Source organism: Sorex araneus, chromosome 2, assembly GCF_027595985.1.
Source record: "Sorex araneus isolate mSorAra2 chromosome 2, mSorAra2.pri, whole genome shotgun sequence".
In the NCBI taxonomy this organism is placed as follows: domain Eukaryota; kingdom Metazoa; phylum Chordata; class Mammalia; order Eulipotyphla; family Soricidae; genus Sorex; species Sorex araneus.
This window is the reverse complement of record NC_073303.1, coordinates 213,069,133-213,094,088: the sequence shown is the minus strand read 5'-3', so window position 1 is coordinate 213,094,088 and position 24,956 is coordinate 213,069,133. Positions and strand designations below refer to the sequence as shown.

The window sequence follows — 24,956 nt, the reverse complement described above, 5'->3', positions numbered from 1 at the left end:
CACTGCAGCTCTCGGCAGTGAGCCGAAACTAGACTCGTGTTTGGAGGAAGGCTGCAAGGGTTCAGGTTGGGTCTGATGGGAACCGGCCTCCACACCTGTCTCCTCCCGCCCCTTCCCACACCACCTGCAGGGACCCCCTTCCCTTTGCACGGGAGCGGCTCAGTGTTGGGTTCAGGCTGAGGTGCGGAGAGGTGCCCACGGACAGCCTTTGGGACCTTAGGGGAAACACTAGTGCTTAATTTTAGCAGAAAAGGGGAACTGCATGGTGGAACGAGAGAGCACCTGAAGAAGGGAGAGGGTCATGGCTCCGCTCCGCATCACCCGCCGTTAGTTGTGGGATTGCATCTGAGTTATTTCACCTCAGTCCTCCCATCTGCAACCCCCATCAGCCAGGCAAGAGAATGTCAGTGAAAGTGGTTGTGCTTCAACACCACAGAAAGGTCTTCAAAAGAACTAATGAGACTTTCATGCCATGGCCCTTAGTCCCTTGGGGCCACGGCCACTTCGCTAGCCCAGCCATTCCTTGGACACCTGAGCCCACAGGCCTGAAGGAGGAGGCAGGGTTCTGGCTTTCAAGCAGGCGCACAAATCCAGAGCTGCTGAGGGGCCCGGAGCTGTGTTCTCTCAGTCTGGGGGAAGCTGGGGCCTACCTTTTTGCCTTCTCCATAGATGAGTGGGAACTTCAAGTCATCATCCTCAATGGTTTTATATGCCCTGTGGGAGGATAAACAACATTAACAACAGCAACGACAAAGGGTTTGCACTGACTCAAGGACCCACTGCCTGACACGGGCTGGTAGGTCCTTTATGGTCCCTGAGACTCCATCCATATTTCACGCCACCCAAACCTTTCTTATAGTTATTCTCCTGGCAGAACTCTCTCTCTCTCTCTCTCTCTCTCTCTCTCTCTCTCTCTGTGCATGCATGTCCTTCAGCAAACTCAGAAACACCAAATCTTCCGACATTTGAAGATGGAGAAATAAAACTAGCGTATTCCCAATGAGCAAGAAGGAAGACGGGATTCTGTCCTAAGCATTTAGTGTCTGTGGGATGACGACGCTTCCCTGCAGTGACAGGCTTCTTGTCGTTAATCGGAAACTGTGAGACACAGCAGAGCTCCGAGCTGGGCGGAGTGTGAAACTGCTCCGAGGGCCAGTTCGCACCTTCATCGATTGTTTATACCAAAGCAGCCTCGTACCGGGATGGTCAGGGAAAAGGAATATTTTAGAGCAGCTTTGACCTCAGTCTGATAGTCAAGGTTGCCCGAAAGTTCTTTGTTTCACCACAGCCTTCAAGTAGTTACTCGACACATAAGAAAGAAAAATTCTGTTTCTGCTTTATGGTTTATCCCACTCATGGCTTTTCAAGTGCCACTCCAGTGAGTGTCTGCTTGCACGGATAAGGCAGGAGAGCAGAGGAGGGTGTGCCTGCAACCTTGCTAAGGAACGTAAAATACCGGCTCTGTACCGGAATGTACATCACACATGGATCAATGCATCACACATGGATCCCTGGTACGGCAAAAACACACCAAGCAAAGTGGGCACTCATTTACCAGTGCAGCCACCTGGACAAGGAGCTCCATCCTGACTACATGCGGTGCTGGGGACCTGTATGCTAGGCACGCACATATACCCCTCCTATTTCTCCACCCGGCCTCAATTCCCTTATTTATGCAATGAGTATGATCACACAGGATGGAAAGACCTTAGCAAAGATCCCAGTACTTAGTAAGCAGTCAATTGTTAGAAGTGATTACAAATATTTAGCTGATAACACTTGGCACACCAGTTCTTCTTCCTTTTTTTTGGGGGGGGTCACACCCAGCGACGCTCAGGGGTTACTCCTGGCTCTGCACTCAGGAATTACTCCTGGCGGTGCTCGGGGGACCCTATGGGATGCTGGGAATCGAACCTGGGTCGGCTGCGTGTAAGGCAAATGCCCTCCCCGCTGTGCTATTGCTCCAGCCCACACCAGCTCTTCTTGATGCACTATGGAGAACACTGAAATCTAGTTACCACCTCAAAGGAGTATAAGAAAGACTAAGTTTAGGGCTGGAGCGATAGCACAGCGGGTAGGGCGTTTGCCTTGCATGCAGCCAACCCGGGTTCGATTCCCAGCATCCCACATGGTCCCCTGAGCATGGCCAGGGGTAATTCCTGAGTGCAGAGCCAGGAGTGACCCCTGAGCATCGATGGGTGTGACCCAAAAAGCCAAAAAAAAAAAAAGAAAAAGAAAGACTAAGTTTCTGTTAGGTCAGGTAGCAGAAGTAAGATGCTTTTCTAAAATAATTCTCCTGAGTTTGGGGAATTGCTCAAAGGGATGGAGCTTGTGCTTCTCTAGGAGGAAACCTGGGTTTGACCCCCAGGACCGCCCTGTCACCCAAGCACTGCCAGGAGCAACAATTCGACACTGAGCTAGATGTCCACATGCACCAGTGGTGTGGCCCCTCCCCCTGCAAAATCCTCTTGTTCACATTAAAACAAACAAACAAACAAAATCCCAAAACAAACAAAAAAATGATTGCAAGAAATGACCCCTTGGTCCTGGTATCTCTTGAAGGAACTTTGGAGAGAATCTGACATCAAATGTAGGGCAGCTCTTTTTTTTGGGGGGGGGGGTCACACCTAGCAATGCACAGGGTTATTCCTGGCTCATGCACTCAGAAATTACTCCTGGCAGTGCTAGGGGGACAATTAGGATACCTGGAATCAAACCTGGGTTGTCCTCGTGCAAGGCAAATACCCTACCCGCTGTGCCATCGCTCCAGCCCCTGTATGGCAGCTCTTGATATAAAAAGGAATGTAACCTAATTTGAAAAGAGAGCAAACCTTAAGCCTACTGCAATCATTGCCTCAGTGTCTCTTTTTTTTTTTCCTTTTTGCTTTTTGGGTCATACCTAGCGGTGCACAGAGGTTACTTCTGGTTCATGTACTCAGGAATCACTCCTGGCATTGCTCGGGGGACCATATGGGATGCTGGGAATCGAACCCGGGTCAGCTGCATGCAAGGCAAACGCCCTCCCTGCTATGCTATCACTCCAGCCACTAGCCTCAGTGTCTTAAGAAGTTATCGAGATAAGTTGTTCTTTCTACTGGGGGGTGCAGAATCTGTGACGTTCTGGCTAGAGGTGTGCCTGGTTTGGGGTGAGCACTGTTCTATGGAGCCTTGGGCAAAAAAGCCTGAGACTCTGGGAAATTTTCAGACCCTCGTTCATCAGAGAGGCCAGCACTGTGCTTTCTGGTAGAGTTTGGTGAGGACTGAGATGGGAGATTGGGTGTATAATGGCTAGGAAGGTTCTGGAAGGCTTTGGCATATGCCGAGAGCTCAGCAGTGCTTGCTGCTGTATCAACGGGGCCCAGATGTACTCTGGGAATTGAATTTTCAAATAACTGTTCAAACAAACAAAAACCCCAAACCTCAGACAGTACCATTTTTGTCCCCCAAGTCCACTGAATTAGCATGAAGGAGAAATAGTTCCACTTGGATGTTTTCATATTTACTGAACTATTTAAAACCCTGGTGAACAAGTCATTTGGGAGAACAAATGGAGCTATTATTAGAACCCAGACTCAGCTTGAATGGGTTTGTAGACCAAGTGCTCTCAATCTTGGATGCACATTTAAGGAACTCAGAAGGCTTAAAACCATCCCGAGCCCCAGGTCACACCACAGAGCTATTAAATCTGAGTTTCCAGGGGTGAACATCAATGTCATTAGCTCACATTCTAAGGCACTTGTCAATCAGCCCCTCGGGGGTGAAACTCTATGACTCAAGGGGAACGAGAGAAATAAATGACCGGTGAGACTCTGAATTCAGCATGTGCCTGGGCACTCAGGAGGGCACAGATGACAGGTTCAGAGAGCAGGAGGGAGGCAGAGGGGACTGGGCCCCACACTCCGGTCACAGGGGTCTGGATTAGAGGGAAGGCTCAAGGCAGCAGCACCAGAATCAATAATGGGGAATTGGAACTCAGAAGGGACAGGCCAAGTGAATGATCAACAAGCTGGGAAAGGCAGGGAGAAAGCTCTTCTCCAACTACACGGTAAGTCTAAGTGATTGATTTTCTCAGGGTAGCAAATATTAGGAATCACAAATCTGTATGACCAGAATTCGGAGTCACTCATTTGGATTGGTCACTAAATATATCAGAACAATTATATGCCAAGTCACTGTCACTGTAATCCCGTTGCTCATCGATTTGTTTGAGCGGGCACCAGTAACGTCTCTCATTGAGAGACTTATTGTTACTGTGTTTGGCATATCCAATACGCACGGGGAGCTTGCCAGGCTCTGCCGCGTGGGCTCCATACTCTCAGTAGCTTGCTGGGCTCTCCGAGAGGGGCGGAGGAATCGAACTCGGGTCGGCTACATGAAAGGCGAACGCCCAACCGCTGTGCTATCACTCCAGCCCTGATATGCCAATATTGTGTTTTAATATAGTATTATGTATAATATAATATATACTACACACATAATATATAATATATGTTACACATACATATACACACACACCCACACCCACACCCACACCTACACCCACACCCACACACACACACACACACATATATATATAGTTTTTGGGCTCCACCCAGAGTGCTCAGTGATCACTCTTAGTGAGCTGGGGTGCTGGGGATTGAACGTGGGTGGACCACGTGCAAGGCAAGTGATGGACCCGCTGAGCTATTGATTGCTTCGGTCCTGACATAGTACTATATTTTAACTTATTTCACACCACCTCTAGGCCACAGGCTTCACTGGATGTTTCCAACTGGTCCTTGGCTTCTACAAACCCTCTCACGGGCTGGCTAGAGAATAATGAGCTGGTAACTTGAGTGTCCAGGGAGATAAAGTACTTGGGAAGTCAGATTCACAGGAAACATGCCAATAAAGAACTCCTCTTTGGAGCCTGGGGTTCTGAAGTCCTGATTGTGCTTCTTGATGCTGTTGTTATGGGGCCAAACACAGTGATGCTTGGTGACCTTGCGGTGTCTGCGACTGAAACCAAGGCATGTGTCCAAATATTTGCCTTGACCTGATCAAACGCGCGCTCGCGCGCGCGCGCGCACACACACACACACACACACACACACACACTTATGCACCCACCAAAGAAGGATTACTCACTAGTTTCACAACAATATAACTGACCAGAGATCATATTCAAAGAATGATTTGTTACAGGAAAGGAAAATAAAAACTTCAGGACATATTTTGGGGACAAATCATTTTGGATCAATTCTTTTATGAATATTTATGAGGTCAACTGGTGAAAGGATGAGACAAGAAAACAATGGAAGGCTTAAAAAAGAGCTAAATTGAGATTTCTTTAATCTGATAACAGTATCCTCAGAAGTTTACATTAAATCTTTTCTCCTGTCTCTGGGTCTGGTGAGGTAGTACAGGGGTTACTTGCATGTGCCCCCGCACCCCATCTCCTGTCGTTCATTCCTTGGCAGCACATGGTCTCCTGAACACCACCAGGAGCAATTCCTAAGCAGAGTCAAGCGTGACCCTTGAGTACAGAGGGGTGTGAACCAAGCCCCTCACCATATTTTTCCCAGTTCTACTCAAGACTATTTCTCTCTCAATGAGTCGGAAAGAGAGAGACAGACATAGAAAGATCACACTCATCTGTGGAATATAAAATAACAGAGGGGGAGACTAACAACTAAGAGTAGTAGAGATAAGGACCAGGAGGTCTGCCCCACAGCTTGGAAACTGGCCTCACATGCTGGGGGAAAAGGCAGCTGAGATAGAGAAGGGAAAACCAAGTAGAGGATGTTGGGAGGACCCACTCGGGTTGGAAGATGTGAACTGAAAGTAGACTAGAGACCAAACATGAAGGCCACTCAATACCTCTGTTGCAAATTACAACAACAGGAGAGAGAACAAAAGGGAATGTCCTGCCACAGAGGCAGGGTGGGGTGGTGGGGGTTGGGGTGGGGGTGATGGGAGGGATACTGGGATCATTGGTGGAGGAGAATGGGTAAATAATCACTGTATGAGTGAAATGTAAACACAAAAGTTCATAAGTTTGTAACTGTACATCACAGTGATTCTCTAATAAAAAATTTTAAAAAACCCTCCAGAGTAGAAATAAACATGAAACTTCCATTAAAAAAAAAGAATAATCTCTCTGTATCTCCATAGAGAGATATAGATATACTGCTTTTGGGCCACACCTGGCAGTGATTAGGACTTAGTTCTGGCTCTTCACTCAGGGATCACCCTTCGTAGTGCTTGGGAAACCATATGGGATGCTGGGGATCAAACCTGGGTAGGCTGCATGCAACAGGAGTACCCTACCTGCTGTTCTGTCTCCCCAGTCCCTGTATTCCGGGATCACTGTATCACTTGATCCCGTTGCTCATCAATTTGCTCGAGCGGGCCCCAGTAAAGTCTCCATTGTGAGACTTATTGTTACTGTTTTTGGCATATCGAATATGCCACGGGGAGCTTGCCAGGCTCTGCCGTGCGGGAGGTATCCTCTCGGTAGCTTGCCGGGCTCTCCGAGAGGAGTGGAGGAATCAAACCCAGATCGGCTACTTGCAAGGCAAGTGCCCTACCTGTTATGCTAGTCAAGGATAATTAAATTAAATTTAAGATTAAAAAATATATTATATATATGAGGATATGACCTACATATAAAAGTGAAAGTTTTACTCACCTAATTAACATATTCATTAACTTATCTATTTATCTAAACTTTTGGGGGCGGGAGTAAGTCATCATTTCCTGCCATGTTGACTTTGCAAATATGAAAACACAAGACACCTACTGGAATGAAGAATTTTAAGCACTGGAAGCAACTGAAAGGTCACCACATCCGATGAACCCCAAATGCGGGGGTCCCTCCCATTACATCTTCAAGTGGGTCCTTGCTCTCTGGCCCCGGATGCACTGCTCCAATGGTCATTGTTTTTGGAGCTGGAACTCGGACTGGTCAGGCCATTCCAGAGGTACAGCCCTGGAAATTTCTTCAATGGAACCAAACAGTCACCCATGGATATATCGGGTCTGCTCCCAGGAAAAACAGAAATAAATCTGGTCTGCTTTCTCATTCTGCAAATATTTGGAGAGAATGATCTCAGTTCCCTCCTTCCCAGTTTCCTCCCCTCTTCTTCACAGGGCATGGTGGTGTGTGTGTGAGTGTGTGCCTGTGCTGTCTATAAGCATTTAACAGATATGGAGTCCCTGAGCCCAAATACTACTTGATAGTTCTCCCCTTAAGGAGGGCTTTCTAGATCATTAGTGTCTTTTATTTGGGGGGCAGAGGCGGGGTGGGCTACTCCTGGCTCTGCACTCAGCAATTACTGCTGGTTGTGTTTCAGGGACTACATGGGATGTCAGGAACTGTGTTGGCCACATGCAAGGCAAATACCCTACCTGCTGTACGATCGCTCTGGCCCGATCGTGAGTGTTTTGAAAAAAAAGACACTCATAACTGAAAACACTTCAGATGGGAATAAATGAAATGATTACTTCTTTGACTTAGATTTCTTTCTCTTTCCTTCCCTTCCTCCCATCCCTCCCTCCTTCCATCCCTTGCTTCCTCTCCATCTTTCCTCCCACATTTGGTGCTACTCAGGACTTACTCCAGGCTCTGTGCTCAGGGATCACTGGTGGTGGCACTTGGGGGGACCAAAAGGCAGTGCCAAGGATGGAACCGAAGTCGGCAGTGTGCAAGGCGAGTGCCTTCGCCCCTGCGCTATCCCTCCAGTCTTAAGCTTGTAACGTGGCTTCTACTTGCACTGTATACACACGTGTCTCTGCTATGCATGGTGCAGAGTGATCACATAACGAATGAAAACAAACCAACTCAACAAAAACTCATCAAAAAACAAAACAAAACAAAACAAAACAAAAAAAACCCCAAAAACTCATCAGTCCACAAGAAAAAGGTACCAAGAATTTTTCTCAATTTTACTCTAGTTCAGGGCTTAAAAATTTCCACTTTTTGCCTGAGATTTTAATTTTATTTTTCACATTTTGGTTCATGCCTGGTGGTCTTCAGAGGCTACTCTAAGGTCAGTGCTTAGGGATCCCTCTGGGCAGTGCCCAGGGAACCATGAAGTATGGGGAATTTAACCCAGGACTCCATCAGGTAAGGCAAGTGTTTCAGCCCTTTGAGTGACCTCCCTAGCCGATCTCTCTCGCCTGAGAAATTTTTACATGACCCAGGAATATGCGAATATACAATATGTGTGCAGATAAAACATTCACTGGTCATAAATAATACCTTTATTTGAATCTAAAATTTTCACGATCTCCATATTCAGCGATGCAACCCTATATGAAGTTGCAATGCTCTGTTTATGGAGCACTGCTCTAGTTTACACTGTTGTGATGGCTGTTCTACTCCGAGTCCGTTGCCCTTTCTCATTTTACCTTGCTAGCCTTGTGCCACTGCTCCAACCCACTGGCAACCTCAATTCATATCCTTTCATTTAAAACACCACCTCTCCTTCCAAACAATGTCATGCTAAATTTGATAAGAAACTTTGCCATCTTCTCAGACATTTTTAAAAAAAATGTTGAATGAAACCATGCCATTAGTTTCTCTAGAAAAACTAACCATAAAGAACTCCTTCTCTTGGGGCCAGAGCCCAGTGGGAAGGGCATTTGCCTTGCATGCGGCCGACCCGGGTTTGATTCCTAGCATCCCGTGTGGTCCCCTGAGCACTGCCAGGGGTAATTTCCTGAGTGCAGAGTCAGAAGTAACACCTGTGCATTGCCAGGTGTGACCCTAAAAGCAAAAAAACAAAAAACAAACAAAAAAAAACACCTCCTTCTCTTTGGAGGCTATAGTTCTGAAATCCTGATTGTTGGGCCAAACCCAGTGACGTCTGGGGACCATGCAATGCCTGTGACTGAAACTAAAGCAACACACACACACACACACACACACACGCACACACACACACATCAACAGATCCTGGAAGCATGGAAAGGAAAGCCTACAGTTCGGAGAAAAAAAATATATCTAGCATTATAATTCTGTGTCATGAACATGAAATATCTATCAATTTCCTTTTAAATACAAACAACAGATGGCAGAACAAAGCTTGGCTGAGTCTTGTCTCGTAGGAGGGGGCAGAAGATAGATACCTCAGGAGAGGACAGACATGGTGATATTATTGTTCAAAAAGAGGATGCAACTAGGATTTTTAAAAGCTGATCAGTGGTCAACAGGCCTGGCTCTCTTCCTGAAGCTACACATTTTGGCTCTAGCTCACAGGAGGCCACTTAACTGAGCCAGTAGATGCTGTGCTCTCCATCGTGTCCAATGCTAAGAGAATAAAGTTATAAATTTTGTGACATAAACAAATTTAGTAACAACATAGCAGATAGGGCGTTTGCCTTGCACACAGCTGACCTAGGTTCGATTCCTCCATCCCTCAAGTTACCGAGAGTATCCCACCCGCACAGCAGAGCCTGGCAAGCTCCCCGTGGCATATTCCACATGCCCAAAACAGCAACAAGTCTCACAATGGAGACAGTACTGGTGCCCACTCCAGCAAATTGATGAACAACAGGATGACAGTGCGACAGTGCTCCAGTCAAAATAAACTTGGGGCTGGAGACATGGAACTGTAGATAGAGCGCTTGCCTTGCATGTGGTCGACCTTGGTTTGATCTCCAGCGCCACGAGGGGTGAGCCCTGAACTCCGGAGACCAAGAGGAAGCCCTGAGACAGCTGGCTGTGGCCCCCAAACAAAAAAACCAAACCAAAACAAAAAGAAGATTCCAAACCCGAAAACACCTACTCACTGCATTTGACTTAATAGTGAACTCAGGCTGCTCCCTCCCATGATACCACCCCCAGCGGATGCTGATCCTTCACGGAGAGACACTGATTGCTCCCACTCCCACCCCACCTTTCAGAGGAGACTCTCCCTGCCACTCAACCTCCCCATCTGCTCACACCCCCTTCCCTTGGCATTCAGATTCTCCCCCACCCCCGAGGAATTCAGTCCGGGCTCACGGAATGCGTTTGTACTCTTCCCTGCTGTTCGTCTCAGCCAACGATCGATGTTGGGATGGTGATGTCTCTAGAATCCTAACCGACTTCGGATGACCTTCTTTGCCTCTCCCTGTCAGCACCCCACTATGATGACTGTGCCGAAACACTGTCCCTTGCAACAGCAGAAGCTTAAGCTAAGTAAAGTGTCAGAAGAAGCACAAATACCGGATAAGCTCACTCCTATGTAGCTCAGTAGCACTGTCCTCCCGTTGCTCATCGATTTGCTCGAGCGGGCATCAGTCACATCTCCAAGGTGAGACTTGTTGTGACTGTTTTGGGCATATTGAATACGCCATGGGGAGCTTGCCAGGCTCTGCCATGCATGCGGGATACTCTCGGTAGCTTGCAGGGCTCTCTGAGAAGGATGGAGGAATCGAACCCGGGTCGGCTGAGTGCAAAGCAAACGCCCTACCCACCCACTGTGCTATCGCTCCAGCATTCCTCATTCTATATGTAGAGTACCAATAATCAAAGCAGAGGAAATAGACAATTACCAATGCCTGAGGTGTTGCCGACAGGACTGAGGCATCAGGGATGGGTGGGGCTGCGGGAGAGGACAGGGGAGCATATGGGTGCACTCCTGATGGATGTGGATATATATATATATATCTCCACATATATGTATATATATGCAGCTTTATATGCATAAAACACTTTTAATACTAATGCAAACTGTGATACCTCCATACAAGAAAACAGATTTAAAAAACCAAACAAAAAAGCATTCTCTGAGATCAAGATGCACTTTGAAAGATGCACTTCCCTTTTCTCTCTTTCGTGCTCAGGATCTCAGGCAATTAACTCTCCTGGGTCCCACTACTCTGCGTTCCGGCTGTTTCCACTTCCTCTGACAATTTTTCTTGCTAGCAACCTAGGATTCCTCACCCTCTTGACCTAGTAAGAGGAAAAGAGAACGGAAACCGAGTATGTTGTCGGTCACAATAAAACAAACACTGGCATCTCCCTTCCACACAGGTTCAGCCCTGCACGTTCCTACACCTTCACTGCAAACCACTTTTCCCACTTTCCACCTTACCAAAATCACCTCAAATATTCAGTTCCCTGAGCCAATGAAGGAGAACTGCTTACCCCTGGTGGTTTTACTCTGCCCTCGTGCACCTTCTGCTCTCCCTGCAACCATCTGGGCAAGAGGAGATGGTGCCATGGCTCAGGTGATGGCAGTGAAAGTAGTGAAAACTGTACAGTTTTGGGGGCTGGAGTGATAGCACAGCGGGGACGACGTTTGCCTTGCACACAGCCGACCCGGGTTCGATTCCCAGCATCCCATATGGTCCCCTGAGCACCGCCAGGGGTGGTTCCTAAGTACACGAGCTAGGAGTAATCCCTGTGCATCGCCAGGTGCGACCCAAAAAGCAAAACATAAATAAATAAATAAATAAATAAATAAATAAAAAAGCAATAATAAAATTTGGGTGGGTTTGGGCCACATCTGGACTTTCTCCTGGCTCTGCATTCAGAAATCACTCCTGGGGCTGGAGCAATAGCACAGCGGGTGGGGCGTTTGCCTTGCACATGGCCGACCCGGGTTCAATTCCCAGCATCCCATATGGTCCCCTGAGCACCGCCAGGAGTAACCCCTGTGCATCGCTGGGTGTGACCCAAAAAAGCAATAAATAAATAAATAAATAAATCAACCCTGTACGGTTTTGTCCTTTTGTCTCTCTATTCTCAGAGCAACCCAAGTAATTATGTTTAAATGTCAGATAGCGCCATTACCCTCCTCAAACCCTCGCTGGGTTTCCCACCGTATCCTGAATAAAAGCCCTGGAATGAAATGCTCCTGCCTCGTGCCCCAGCCCCCACCCCAAAATTTCCACACCTCCTCCCCTGCTTTATGCTTCTCCGCGGCTCTAACATATTGCGCATTTCATTCCCTACGCTGCCTCTTTTCTCCACTGTGCTCTGTGCTGGCCTCTCTCCCTCGCACACGGCCACCACGTGTGAAGAGGCGGGGTTTCTCTTCTGTTCCCTTTGCGTCCCTGGCCCCCGAGTGCCCGGGGCAGAATGGACGCCTCCCTCCCCGCCGTGGGTGACTCCAGAAGCCAATGAATGCGCACGACTCACCCCAGGCCGTGGCTTATTCTGCCTTCCTGCATTTTGCCACACACGTTCATAAACCCGAAGGAGTGTGCCTCCTCGCCCCCTGCCTGCTTTCGGGGCCCTGGAGGGGCCGTGGCTGGGCGGGTGCTCCCCGGCACAGGCCCCAGGGCCTCTCGTCCCAGCCGGTTTCACCCCACTCCCCAGACATCTCCCAGCACACCGGCACCTGCAAGATCCCCCGGCGTGTCCCGTCCCCCTGTAGCAACGACAGTCTTCACCGGCAGAACACATTTCCTAGGGTCACTCCGTGTGTGTGTGTGTGTGTGTGTGTGTGTGTGTGTGTGTGTGTGTGTGTGTGTGTGTTGGGGAAAGGTGAGTGGAATGCATTGAGTAGATTCTTTTTTTTTTTTCTTTTTGGGTCACACCTGGCAATGCACAGGGGTCACTCCTGGCTCTGCACTCAGGAATTACCCCTGGCCATGCTCAGGGGACCATATGGGATACTGGGATTTGAACCCGGGTCGGCCGCGTGCAAGGCAAACGCCCTACCCGCTGTGCTATCGCTCCAGCCCCTGCATTGAGTAGATTCTTGCAGCAGTTTTCAGGGACTTGAGAGAGCCACTCTGCAGTGACACCCGCCTAGCACGGCTCAAGCCCAGCCATGCTGGGGCAACCCCAGGTGGCCGCTGAGTGCTGGGAATCAAACCTGGGCTCCAAATCTCTGTTATCTCCCTGGCCCCGTGATTGGGAGTGGGGTGGGGGAGGGGGGGCCGGACAGGGAGGGAAGGGGAGTTGGTCTCTCCAGTCCAGGGGCCACTCAAGAGGATGCTTTACTAGCCTGGCTGGCTGGGTCAACGCTCAGGGCAGTGGTTCAATGCTGCTACGTCTGCAGGGCCACCATGGCCACACCTGGCAGTGATGAAGGGCGCATGCCCCCACCCCTCAGGGTGCCGAAGAGCCAAGGGTCCCTGCACATCGCATGACCCTAAGCTCTCTCCCAAGACCCTGTACATTTTCTGATCAGAAATGGCTCTGCTTAGATGCTCATCCTGGCCCACAGCCCTGCTAGTGAATCTCCTGCAAAAGTTTGAGTGTGTGTGTGTGTGTGTGTGTGTGTGTGTGTGTGTGTGTATGTGTGCGCATGCACACATTTTGCTGGGTGTTGAACCCAGGGCCTCACGCATGCAAAGAATGTGCTTTACCATTCAGCTACACCCTGGCTCCAGCATTTCTATTTTTATTCCATAATCCTCCTCCTTTTTTCTTCCCCCTTATTGGGTCCCAGCCGGCGATGCACAGGGGTTACTCCTGGCTCATGCACTTAGGAATTACTCCTGGCAGTGCTCGGGGCACCATTATGGGATGCTGGGGATCAAACCCAGGTTGGCTGCGTGCGAGGCAAACGCCCTACCCGCTGTGCTATCGCTCCAGCCCGTCCATCACTGTCATCCCGTTGCCCATCGATTTGTTCGATCGGGCACCAGTAATGTCTCTCATTGAGAGACTTATTGTTACTGTTTTTGGCATATCCAATATGCACGGGTAGCTTGCCAGGCTCTGCCACGCGGGCTCAATACTCTCGGTAGCTTGCCAGGCTCTCCAAGAGGGGCGGAGGAATCGAACTCGGGTCGGCCGCGTGAAAGGTGAATGCCCAACCGCTGTGCTATCGCTCCAGCCCAAGCCAGCCCCTCCGTAATCCCCATTTCTACCCTGAAACTCTCCATGACCTCTCCACATGTTCAAATACAATCTCAAGATGCATCTTTGCCGGGACCCATCTGGGCACGTTGCTGTGACATCTGCAGTCACTGCCTTGGGCTCTCACCACACTCTTTCTGTAACAAGCCACGAGGCCTCTGTCTGGGCCCTTCGTCCCCTCCTAGGCTCTCCATGGCCCACACCCATGTGTCATTCATAAAGCCTTCCCTTGGGTTCCCATGGCACTGCACCCGGTCCAATCAGAAACTTTCTTCTCCTTCTCCTCCTTTTTTGTTTGTGGGACACACCGGGTTGTGTTCATGGCCCAGTCTTGACTCTGCACTCAGGGATCACTTCTGGTGGGCTCAGAGGACCCTAGGCAGTGCCGGGGATTGAACCCGGGTCAGATGCCTGCAAGATTCTCTCTCTCTGGCCCCAGACACGTTCTAATCTGCAAACTCATCTCTTTGTGGATGTACTGCTTCCCTTTCTAGAACATCAGCCCCACGAAGCGAGGGATTGGTCTCTCGTTCACTGCTCTGTCCCTCGATGTGTGACCTGGCAGGCCCTTTGTGGGTTCAGACCAGACAAAGGACGGTGAATGAGGACAGGCAGCACCCCTCTCCCCCCGGGGTGCACCTCTAAGGACACTATCCTCTGGCGGGCATCCCTATGCATCATCTCACCTTTACCCAGTGGGGTTTCTGAGACCTGAACTCTAGGGCTGAGTCCTATCAGAGAGAGATACCTCAGACTTCTGTGCCCCTCCCTTAAGTTAAAATTCTAGGTCACAAATACCAGACAATCTCACTCCTCTGTGGAATACAAAGTGACCCAAGAAGGAAGAGTCACTGTGGCACCATGACCAGCCGTTGGCCCTGCATTATCAAATGACTAGATGGGAGAGGTGCGGGAGCTCAACACGGATGGATCAGAGGTGGCAGAAGGGCAGCTGGTGAGGGTCACGGGCAGTTCGGTGGTGGTGGAGTGCAGTAACTTTATACAGCAACACTGCATAACCAAAAACATTTTGGGTTTTGTTTCAGGGTTACACCCAGCGGAGCTCAGGGTTTATTCGTGGCTCTGTGCTGAGCGATCACTCCTGGCAGGGCTCGGGGCATGCCAGGGATGGCGACTACTGCCCTACCTGCTGTCCCATCTCTCCGGCCCACCAGGCTCCCATCTGTTTATAATGTATATAGTAGAGAGTTCTAGAAGCTAGGAAGTATGTTCTTCTTGCCTCGCACATTCTCTAGACCCTTCCAAGGACGCAGCTCACCAGAACATTGCTCTTGTTGCAGTGGCTTTCCCAGGCACAGAGGGTCAGCCCAACAATTTGGGCACGAAGGGTCAGCTCAACAATTGGCTTCTTCCAATTGAAGTCCACTTGCGAATCTCCCATGCGGGAAAAGTTCTTTCCTGTCCTGGCTGGATTCCTCTATTTCTGGCCAGGGCTACCACTCTGACTTTTCAACCCACCAGCCAGACGCCCCAAACTTATACATTGGCATCATCCACACAGATCGCTTCCCACGGCCCCCCGCTCTCCGAGGCTCTGACCTTTCGCCAGAGAGCAGGAACGGAAATACCATTATTTTCCTAGTCCTCGTTTCCTCGGTGGAACTTCAAAGTCCTTGAAGAAGAACATGAGCCCTTCTGGGAGCAGCCCCGGGACCTTCTTCCTTCGGGGACAGTCTGATCCCAGCTAAGCCCCCTTGCGACTTGGTTGCTCGAACCAGTGAGTCAGAGGCAGCTTCCACCCGCAGCCCCCTTGAGGCGTCCTCAGCTGCACATCCTCCTGGGGGACACTGGCTTCCTGGCTTCTCTCCCCTCGACTTGCATCCATGCGTCGAGGACTCACACGCAGAGCTGCTGAATTCCCATCTCCGTTCTCATGTGAGTGACTTGGACCGCCTTGGGCAGGCCCCCAGCCCTAGCAAATGCTCTCCTTTCGTGGGACCCTGCACACGGGGTGGCAGAGACGACAAGGAAATCATCCCAGGGAGCCCCTGGCTGAGGAGGAGAAGATACCACAGGGTCCGAGGAGCCGGGCCCATTGAGTTCAGACATTTACATTCTTCTACATCCCCAGAGATGCGGCCCAGTTCAGAAACGGGGTGCCAGGCCCACAGAGGCCTCCACGGTCCAAGGGGCTGACCAGGTGGGGGTGGAGCACAGCTCTCTGGGTCTTGGGGAACATTCTGCCTTCTGACCACCAATTCTCAATGAAGATCGGGCCTCCAGGAGGCCAGGGCTGAAACATCACCCTGGGCAGGCTGATCCGGAGAAGGTTCGTGCCCGGAAGCCAAGTGCTCCTCGTGGCTTTTAAGAGCTTGGCATGACCCCAGTTGGGCAATTCTCAGAATTCACAGAGGGGCTTTCCCGGCGCTCCTCTCTCCATCTCTCTGCACCCCCAGAACTTCCTGGAAGAAGCAACCCAGGTCTGGCCATCACCCTGGGCTTCCTCCCGCCTGCCACCCACCACGGGCGAGCAACTAGAGCAAGGAAGGGAAGGGCAAGGGCCAAGGGTCCTGAGGCAGCCCCCACTTCCTCCTCGCTCAGGGGGGTGCTGGCGGGGGCATGTCCTTTAAGGCCCTGCCCTAAGATTTTAGTATTTTATTTTGGTCTAATTCTTTTTGGGTCACACCCGGTGTTGCACAGGGGTTACTCATGCACTCAGGAATCACTCCTGGCGGTGCTCAGCGGACCCTAAGGGATGCTGGGAATCGAACCCGGGTCGGCCACATGCAAGGCCCTACCCGCTGTGCTATCGCTCCAGTCCCTAATTTTATGCTTCAACTGCCTTCTTTCAAGAGACCCCCTTTCCCTTCTTCCTTCAAAAACTCACAGTTTTGAAATTTCTTAAATTTGTCCCTGGATAACATCTTAACAGGCTAGAAAAATGTTGCTACAAGGTCAGGGTAGGGTAGACACAAGCCAAGCTCCGTGAGGTTAGGCTCCAGCCTAACCCTTGCACTAAGGAGGTGGCAGGGCCCTGGGGTGAGCGTCAGAGTGCTGGGCCCACATTTTTTTTGGGGGGGACGGGGTCGTGTTTGTAGTGCCCTCCAGAAAAATTCTGCACATGCTCAGCATCTTAGCCACAGACCTGCCATCCCAGGGCTGGCTTGCATTACCCGTCATGTTAAGTTTGGGAGAGATAACACGACATACATACAGCACAGCTTGGGCTACCCCTAGTCTGTTCCTTGGGGGTCACTGCCAATGGCACTTAGGGACCGGGCAGTGCTGGGGACCAAGCCTGGGTGTCCTGCATGCAGCGGTAGGGCACGCACTCTAGCCCTTGACCTATCCTTCCCAGATCCTAGCACCTGACTGGGATGTATCAAGGCCCTGACTTACGTGATTATTGTTGGTGGGTACCATGAACATCTAATTCCTGGGAAAGCTCTCCTGTGAAATCGAGGCTCTCCAAATGCTACCTGTCTTTCCTTCCAGTCCTGGGAATGCTGGTTAAATGAGTACAAGCTTCTAGTCCTAAGTGTTATGTACAAGTTGATGCACTTCGGTCAAAATAGTAGAGTGGTCTGATCAAGTGCCGAGACTATACTGAGTTGTAAGCTTGAGATGACTATCTGGGCATGCAACTGAAGAGAGATGGGAGGTACAGGGCAGTCTTATCTGGGTCTGTCTCTGCGGCTGTTTGTAATGAGAGGAACAAAGAACAGATGGGACCTTCCGGTCATCTTTCCAGAAATACGTTCATCATGACAGAACCCAGCGTCAGGCACTGCTTGGTTGCAGATGTTTTCTTTTTTTTTTTTTTTTTTTGCTTTTTTGGGTCACACCTGGCTCTGCACAGGGGTTACTCCTGGCTCTGCACTCAGGAATTACCCCTGGCCGTGCTCAGGGGACCATATGGGTGCTGGGATTCGAACCCGGGTCGGCCGCGTGCAAGGCAAATGCCCTACCTGCTGTGCTATCGCTCCAGTCCCTCTTTTTGTCTTTTTTTAAATTGGGTCACACCCAGCGATGCTCAGGGGTTACTGCTGGCTCTGCACTCAGGAATTACTCCTGGCGGGGCTTGGGGGACCATATAGGATGCCGGGGATTGAACCCAGGTCATCTGTGTGCAAGGCAAATGCCCTACCTGCTATGCTTATCGCTCCAGCCACACTGCAGTTGCAGATGTCCTGGAGGAAACTTCCTGATGAGTAGGGGAAACTGACAAGCCCTGGGCAGTGGGGTACTAGTAACACCTCTTCTTCCCTTCCTCTGTCACATCCTGGGCCAGATCATGCCTGGAGCTCTGGCAAGAGCATCAGGACTCTCTTCTGGACCAAACACTCTTCCCACTACCTGGCATGTAGGTGACGGTAAGAGGCAGAGGAGTTAGAGCAGAAATTTCACACTTTGTGACTCACTGTGAGAAATATCCCAGTTCTCTCAAGTGTATAAACAAGTACAGCTAAAAAACAGTATTTACCCTTACAACAGGATAAACAAACTTTGATTTTTAAAAATGCTGCTTAATCTATTAAAAATGCTTATCTCCTAAAATTCCAGAATTCCAAAATTGCACAGCCGCTATTGTGACCGTGCGACATTATATGCTATTTATAATCAGCAATAGAAAACAAAGTGTCTAATGTTGCCTTTTCAGCAGATCTAGGTGTTGGGGAAAAAATATCAAATAATAATGGTGGGTCCGGTGTTGAAGTATTGGATGTCATCAAAGTAGAGAGAGAGAGTAATGTGAAAATCATCTGCCACACAGGTAGGGGGAGGGTGGGATGGGGGGTATGCTGGGGTTGTTGGTGGTGGAAACTGTGCACTGGTGAAGGGACGGGTGTTTCATCACTGTATGACCGAGACTTAAACCCGAAAGCTTTGTAACTATTCTCATGGTGATTCAATAAATAAATAAATTTAAAAAACGCTTACTTCTGAGGTTGGAGAGACAGTACAGGGTTTAAAGTGTTTACCTGGTATGTGGCAAACCTCAGTTTGATCCCTGGCACCAAATACGGTCCCTAGTGCTGCCAGGAGTACTGGTGCCTGCTTGAGCAAATCGATGAGCAACGGGATGACAGTGATACAGTGATACTGCCAGGAGTAAACCCTGAGCAATGTTAGGTTTGTACCCCTCTCCCCCAATAAGAACAACAAAAGTGCTCATCTTCATACACTAAGTTGATACTACAATGTGTTTTTATTCACGTTGGAAAATTTGAGTCAAGGAAAATAACCAGTTCCTAGTCACTCTAAGTCAGAAACTCAAACTAAATCTGTGGCTGTATACTGAGTATCTGCACAGGAGCTGGGAACAGGCAACAAGATTATCTCTCAATTCTCAGGCCCAAGTTAGTGGTGGAAATGATGTCAAAGAAAAGAAAAACTTTCAATCAGTTTTCTGAAAATATCACAATTTGTGCATATAAATAATATTTGAGAAAAAAATTCTGAATTGCTTTTAGGAGGATTTTTCAGGGTTGGACATTATTCTTTCCTTTTTTCTTTTTTTCCATCTTTGGGCCACACCCGGTCATGCTCAGGGGTTACTCCTGGTTTTGCACTCAAAAAATACTCTTGGAGGTCTTCAGGGGGCTACACGGGAGGCTGGGAAGTAAACGTGCATCAGCTGTGTGCAAGGCAAGAGTCTACACCCTGCCTCTGTTCTATTGCTTCAGCCCCGGCTTGGAGATTATTTTTGAGTCAGCATTCACTTGACAGGCATTAGCTTTTGGTTAGAAAAACTCTGCATGCTAATCAATAACATTTAGATCTCCCTCAGGTAGGACTCTGAGACTCTTTATTTTATGAGCACACAGATACTGGAGTGATTTCAACTTTCTCAGGGACCATTAATTCTGAAGCAATCATGAATTTCGTTGACACCATCCTTAATCTTGTAGGAGACCGAGATCATATGTACAAACCCGGAGATAACCGACTCGCTCCATATCCACAGATACCGGAAAGAAACCAGTGAACAGGCCATTCGCACAAAGAGAGCCACCCTACCCTGCGCTGCTCTAGCAGGCTGCCGCATGGAGCAGGGGGCTCCAAGGTAAACCCTCCCCTCCCTGACACCTCCTGTAAGTCACTCCAGCACGGAGACCCCACCCCTGGTGACATCAAATCAGAATTTCTATTCAAATGCCCTAGAAAGGGTACCAGCACATGGGGTCCTCCAAGCTCAAGCCAGGCTCTTAAAATCGAGCATCAAAGTCTTCTGCTTGTTCCTGACATTAGGAGAACGTCATGCAAGCAAACGTACGATCGATACTCAGGTTAGCATGCAAAAGAAGTCCTTCCTGGGCCGCAAATCTTCAAGAGACATAGAGTTTTATTCTGCGGACCCCTATGCTCTCCAGGAGTACTCCGCTAACCCTCAGAGTCTATGAACACCAGGATAAAGAGCACAGACCCGGGAGCACAGCAGCCTCTGCTCACACGTCAAGGTGAGGATGAACTGCAAAGGCAGCAGCTGTTACATTTATGCAGTTACCTCACCCCTAACACTACAAATTTTAATATATCCCACATTTATTGTACAATCACTTTGGTCTAAGTACCTGATCTCTGTGTGTGTGTGTGTGTGTGTGTGTGTGTGTGTGTGTGTGTTGGGGGGGCAGGGCGGAGGGTTGGGTCATTCCCAGCTCTGCTCAGGGCTTAGGGGTCATCCCTGGTGGGGCTCCAGAGGCCACGTGTTGTGGGATGGAGCCTGGATGTGAATTGAGGACATGCAGGACAAGCGCCTTACCCACTCTCTACTACTATCTCCTTCAAATTCATGCAATACCGCCTTGTGAGGCATTGATACAAACCCTATTACACAAATAAGAAGCTTCGGGTCACACAGCTAGGAAATACTAAAGGTCAGGTTCAATTCCAGATGGGTTCCACGGTGCAGTCGCTCTTAGCCACCACTCTCTGCACACCGTGAGGTGTTACGGATCTGTGCCAATACTATAAAATGCCGTGATGCATGGAACACCCAGTGACTCATTCTCATCCTTAAGTGTCACTGTCTGTCACTGTCATCTCGTTCGTTGCCCATCGATTTGCTCGAGCGGGCACCAGTAGTGTCTCCATGGTGAGACTTGTTGTGACTGTTTTTGGCATATTGAATACACCACGGGGAGCTTGCCAGGCTCTGCAGTGCGGTCGGGATACTCTCGGTAGCTTGCCAGGCTCTCTGAGAGGGGTGGAGGAATCGAACCTGGGTTGGCCGCGTGCAAGGCAAATGCCCTACCCGCTGTGCTATCGCTCCAGCATTTTTCTTTTTTTCGGTTTGCACAACACTTGTCCAAGTCCACCCGATTCCTCCTGGTCTTTACAGTGGTAGATTGCACAGGGTTTAAACACACCAAGTTCCAGGTCTGCCAGACAGCACAATGGGCAGGTGCCAGTCTTGCACACGGCCAACCTGGGTTCAATCCCCGTCACCATCTATGGTCCCCTAAGCCCCAACGGGAGGGGTCCCTGACTGCAGAACTAGGAGTAAGCCCTTAGCGCTGCTGGGTGAGCCCCTATTCCCTGCTCAAACCCCAAAAATATCATCTTCCTGATCTGCAACCTCAACGACTTGAAGGGGGATGATGTTCAAGGTCGCTGTAGAAATAGGTGTGACTTGAAGTCTGGCTTGCCCATGATCCAGGGGTCAGTAAGTTGAGAGACTCTATCTTTTCCTGGGGTGACCTGAGGCCACCTGGAAGGACCAGGTTAAGTTTGAGGAAGGAATTATCCTTTATCCAGGGGGAATAGAAATAAGAATCAGCAGGTGAAATACCTGGGAAGCTCGATGTCCTGACCTATCCAGTTATTCGCACTGTCGGTTGCTAAGGACACAGAGAGGCGTGGCTCAGCTCTGACCTGCTGCTGGCACCTGGTCAGTCCCTGTGCCCCACCCCACGCCCCCACCCCCATCAGTCCCGTGCTTTACCCTAACAGGTTCACGTAGAGGCATCTTAGCAACAGCAGGAGGATAACCAAGGGTCTAGAAGTCAGAGACCTTAGAGCGTCCAGTGTTTGTTTTTCTTTATCCAACAGTATGCTGCAAGTTATTGTTATATTTATGGGTGAATGCCCGGGGCTGCCCAAGGTCAATGCTTAAAGCAGAAAAACACTTGGGAAGCTTTAAAAAAAAAATACAGACTCCAAGATTTCAGGGATCTTGCAAGTAGAGCAGAACCTTGCCTGTTTTAAATAACCACTCCCATGAAAAAACTAGCCAGAGGGTAAACATGCCTGTAGCAGCTTTGGAACGGGATTACCTTTGAATCAGTCCTGCCCTTGATGAGAAGGACCGTGAGGACAGGCTCTTTGGAATTTCCTATCTCCGATTCTCTACCTAACACTCCGCAGGCTGGAAGGATGATGTCTTAAATGGATTATCCTACAGAGACCAAGTCCTGTGCTCACTCATTTAAGCGACTGAGTGTGATGCGTGGTGTAGGAGTCACCTTGGGAGGCTGATAAAATTCTCGTGGAACTAGAGGCTGGAATTTGACTAATACCAGTGCAACGTGGCAGAGAACAAAAAAGTGACAACACTGTACTTGAGAGTTCTGATTGAGAAGTTCTGTATTGAGATCTTCAGAAAGAGGCATCGGAATTTGCCCTTTCTGTAAAGTCTCTGGTTTACCCACCGGAAGGTAAGACAGACATGATGGCAGGAGAGATCTCATAGTTATCATGGTGGCTTTCCAACACTCTTTTTTTTTTTTTGCTTTTTGGGCCACACTCAGCGATGCTCAGGGGTTCCTCCTGGATCTGCACTCAGGAATCACTCCTGGCGATGCTCAGGGGACCCTGTGGGATACTGGGAATTGATCCCGGGTCGGCCGAGTGCAAGGCGTTCCAGCCCTCCAACACTCTTTTGTCTAATTCTGTAGTTGGCCCTTCATGAGATTTTTCAGCTTAAAACTGATAATACTGGTTTTCCCAATTCTGAAGCTTGGAAAGTAGAGAAAATGGGGGAAAAAAATCTATTTTATAACTGAGGACCAGTAGGTTGGATACAGGGAAACATTTCCTTGGCAGGGCTGGGAAATACCTGGAGATTTGTTAAAGTGTCGTAGCACCCAATTATCTGGAATGTCCTTAAAAACAGGATCCTATAAATAGGCCAAGAATTGGGCCCTATGTCCTAAGATGCCACTAGCTCTGCACTGTCTGCCCTGTGGTGGGCCATTTCATATCTCATGGAGGTATAGCATTCTTTGCTCTCAAAATTTAATTCTTTTATGGATTCACCATGATTTACAAAGCTGTGGATAACAGAATTTCAGGAAATCAATGTTCCATCTACAAGACCACCACCAATGTTAGCATCCTTACATCAGTCATTCATAATTCCATCCCTCTCTCTACCAGACCTCTCTAATAAACTGCTCAAATTTTTAAAATTGTATTTTACTATATTTTAGGTCATAAGTTTACAGTAGTGTTGACTTATTCGAAGCACAAAATTACATTACAATGGAGGGTTGGAATTCATGGCCATGAGTGGCACCAGAGGCAGTTCATGGGCGTGACAGCCAGGGTCTTGGAAAAACAGGAAGATGGGGGGAGGTTACCCATTCTCAACACTGTGCGAGTATTGGCTGTTATTGTATGGCATCCAATGATCCCCCTGAATTGACTCCCATCTGCTCACCCAGGTCAAAGGTCTCTTCAAGGCCCACCCTGGTCTATGACCTTTCACTTCCTTTAACATGTCCCTGGTATGAGGCAACCACCAGGACAATCATCTTGCTGATACACACCAATGCCCCATCTACAGAGAGACCAAACACTGAAATAATTCAATGGCAAAAAGGACTGTTCCAATCTTACAGCACCCCACGTCTGCTGCTCTAGACTCTGCCAAGTCCCCATGATGCAGTGAATAAATAAATAGCCGACTGGCATCACAGGGAAGCCTCCAGGACCCAGCCCGGCCCAGCAGGAGCCCTGGTTTCTCCACACTGATTAAAAACAACAACAACAACAACAATACCCCCTAACAACCTCCTCCACAAAGTCATCACCAGTCCCAATCGCCTTAGAAATCCCAGTCTATCACACCTGCAAAGTTTTCCCTTAAAATCCCTTTTTGCAGGCTCCCTATATACTATCTTTAGCGAGTTGTGCACAAGATCCAACAGACTCAATTTCCCTCACTGGTCACATTTTAAAAGAAATATTTGTTGGTAAAATGGTATGTTTGAGGTCGGGTCAATAGTATAGTGGATAGGGCATTTGCCTTGCATAAGACCAACCCAGATTTGATTCCTGGCATCCCATATGGCCCCCTGAGCACCACCAGGAGTGACATTTTGGGGACGGGGAGGGGATTTTTTTGTTTTTCTTTTAAAATTTTATTATTTACTTTGATTTTTAGTCTGCAACCAGCAATGTTTAGGGGTTCTTTCTGGCTCTGCACTCAGAAATTACTGCTGGCGGTGCTCAGGGGTCGATGTGGGATGCTGGGGATCAAACTGGCCATGTGCAAGGCAAGCACCACTCCGCTTTATCTCTCTAGCCCCAATTTCAAATTTTTAAAAATAAACCTGAACTTTTATTAAGGAGAAAAGTGACAAAGACTCACTCACTCACAAAAGGAGAAACTGAGGCTCCAGGATTTGTCCAAGTCACACTGGAGGACATTCCTGTCAGTTCTCCGTTGTCAACTCTAAGACTAGTCAAAGTACCGCCAAGGTTGGCCAGATCTCAAGAGCGCCCCCTGGGTTCCTTGGCCTCGAGGATGTTGGCGATTTTCACAGGGATTCTGGCAAGCCCTGGACATCCTAACACTTGACCAGATGACTAGGCACTAAGTCTCCCCTGCACATGTCCCGGGCACCCCCCAGCCACGGTCACTGGGTGCAGGGGCTAAAGAAGACTGTGTTCACAGGTTTCCGAGTGGGATGACAAAAGTGCTGTGACTGCCCTAAGGCTCTGAGGGATAAAGAAGGGCTTGAAAGCAGTTGGCCCCGCTGGAGACAATGAACTGACACCGGCCACTCAGGTGGCCCACAGAGGGTGGTGATCGCCAGGGAGCAAGCTGCTGGGGGCGTCTCTTCCTTCTCCCCCATGTGGCCTGACAATGCCCGTCTGTCTTGGCTTCCCGCCACTTGCAAAGACCCCGTGGCTTGCACGGGCCCGGCGGGCAGAGTGGCGGGGAGGGAGGAGTCATTGATCACTGTCAGGAGATGTGCTGCAC

The 24,956-nt window shown here is 49.2% G+C and overlaps 1 protein-coding gene across 1 annotated transcript in view; it reads right to left on the bottom strand.

The window, feature by feature from the left end:
- The window catches only part of PPM1H (protein phosphatase, Mg2+/Mn2+ dependent 1H), a 331,573-nt gene that overhangs the window by 56,618 nt on the left and 249,999 nt on the right, over positions 1-24,956 (bottom strand). Inside the window, exon 7 of the mRNA XM_055127374.1 lies at positions 651-714. Coding sequence (XP_054983349.1) covers positions 651-714 — 64 coding nt within the window. The remainder of the gene's footprint in view (positions 1-650; positions 715-24,956) is intronic.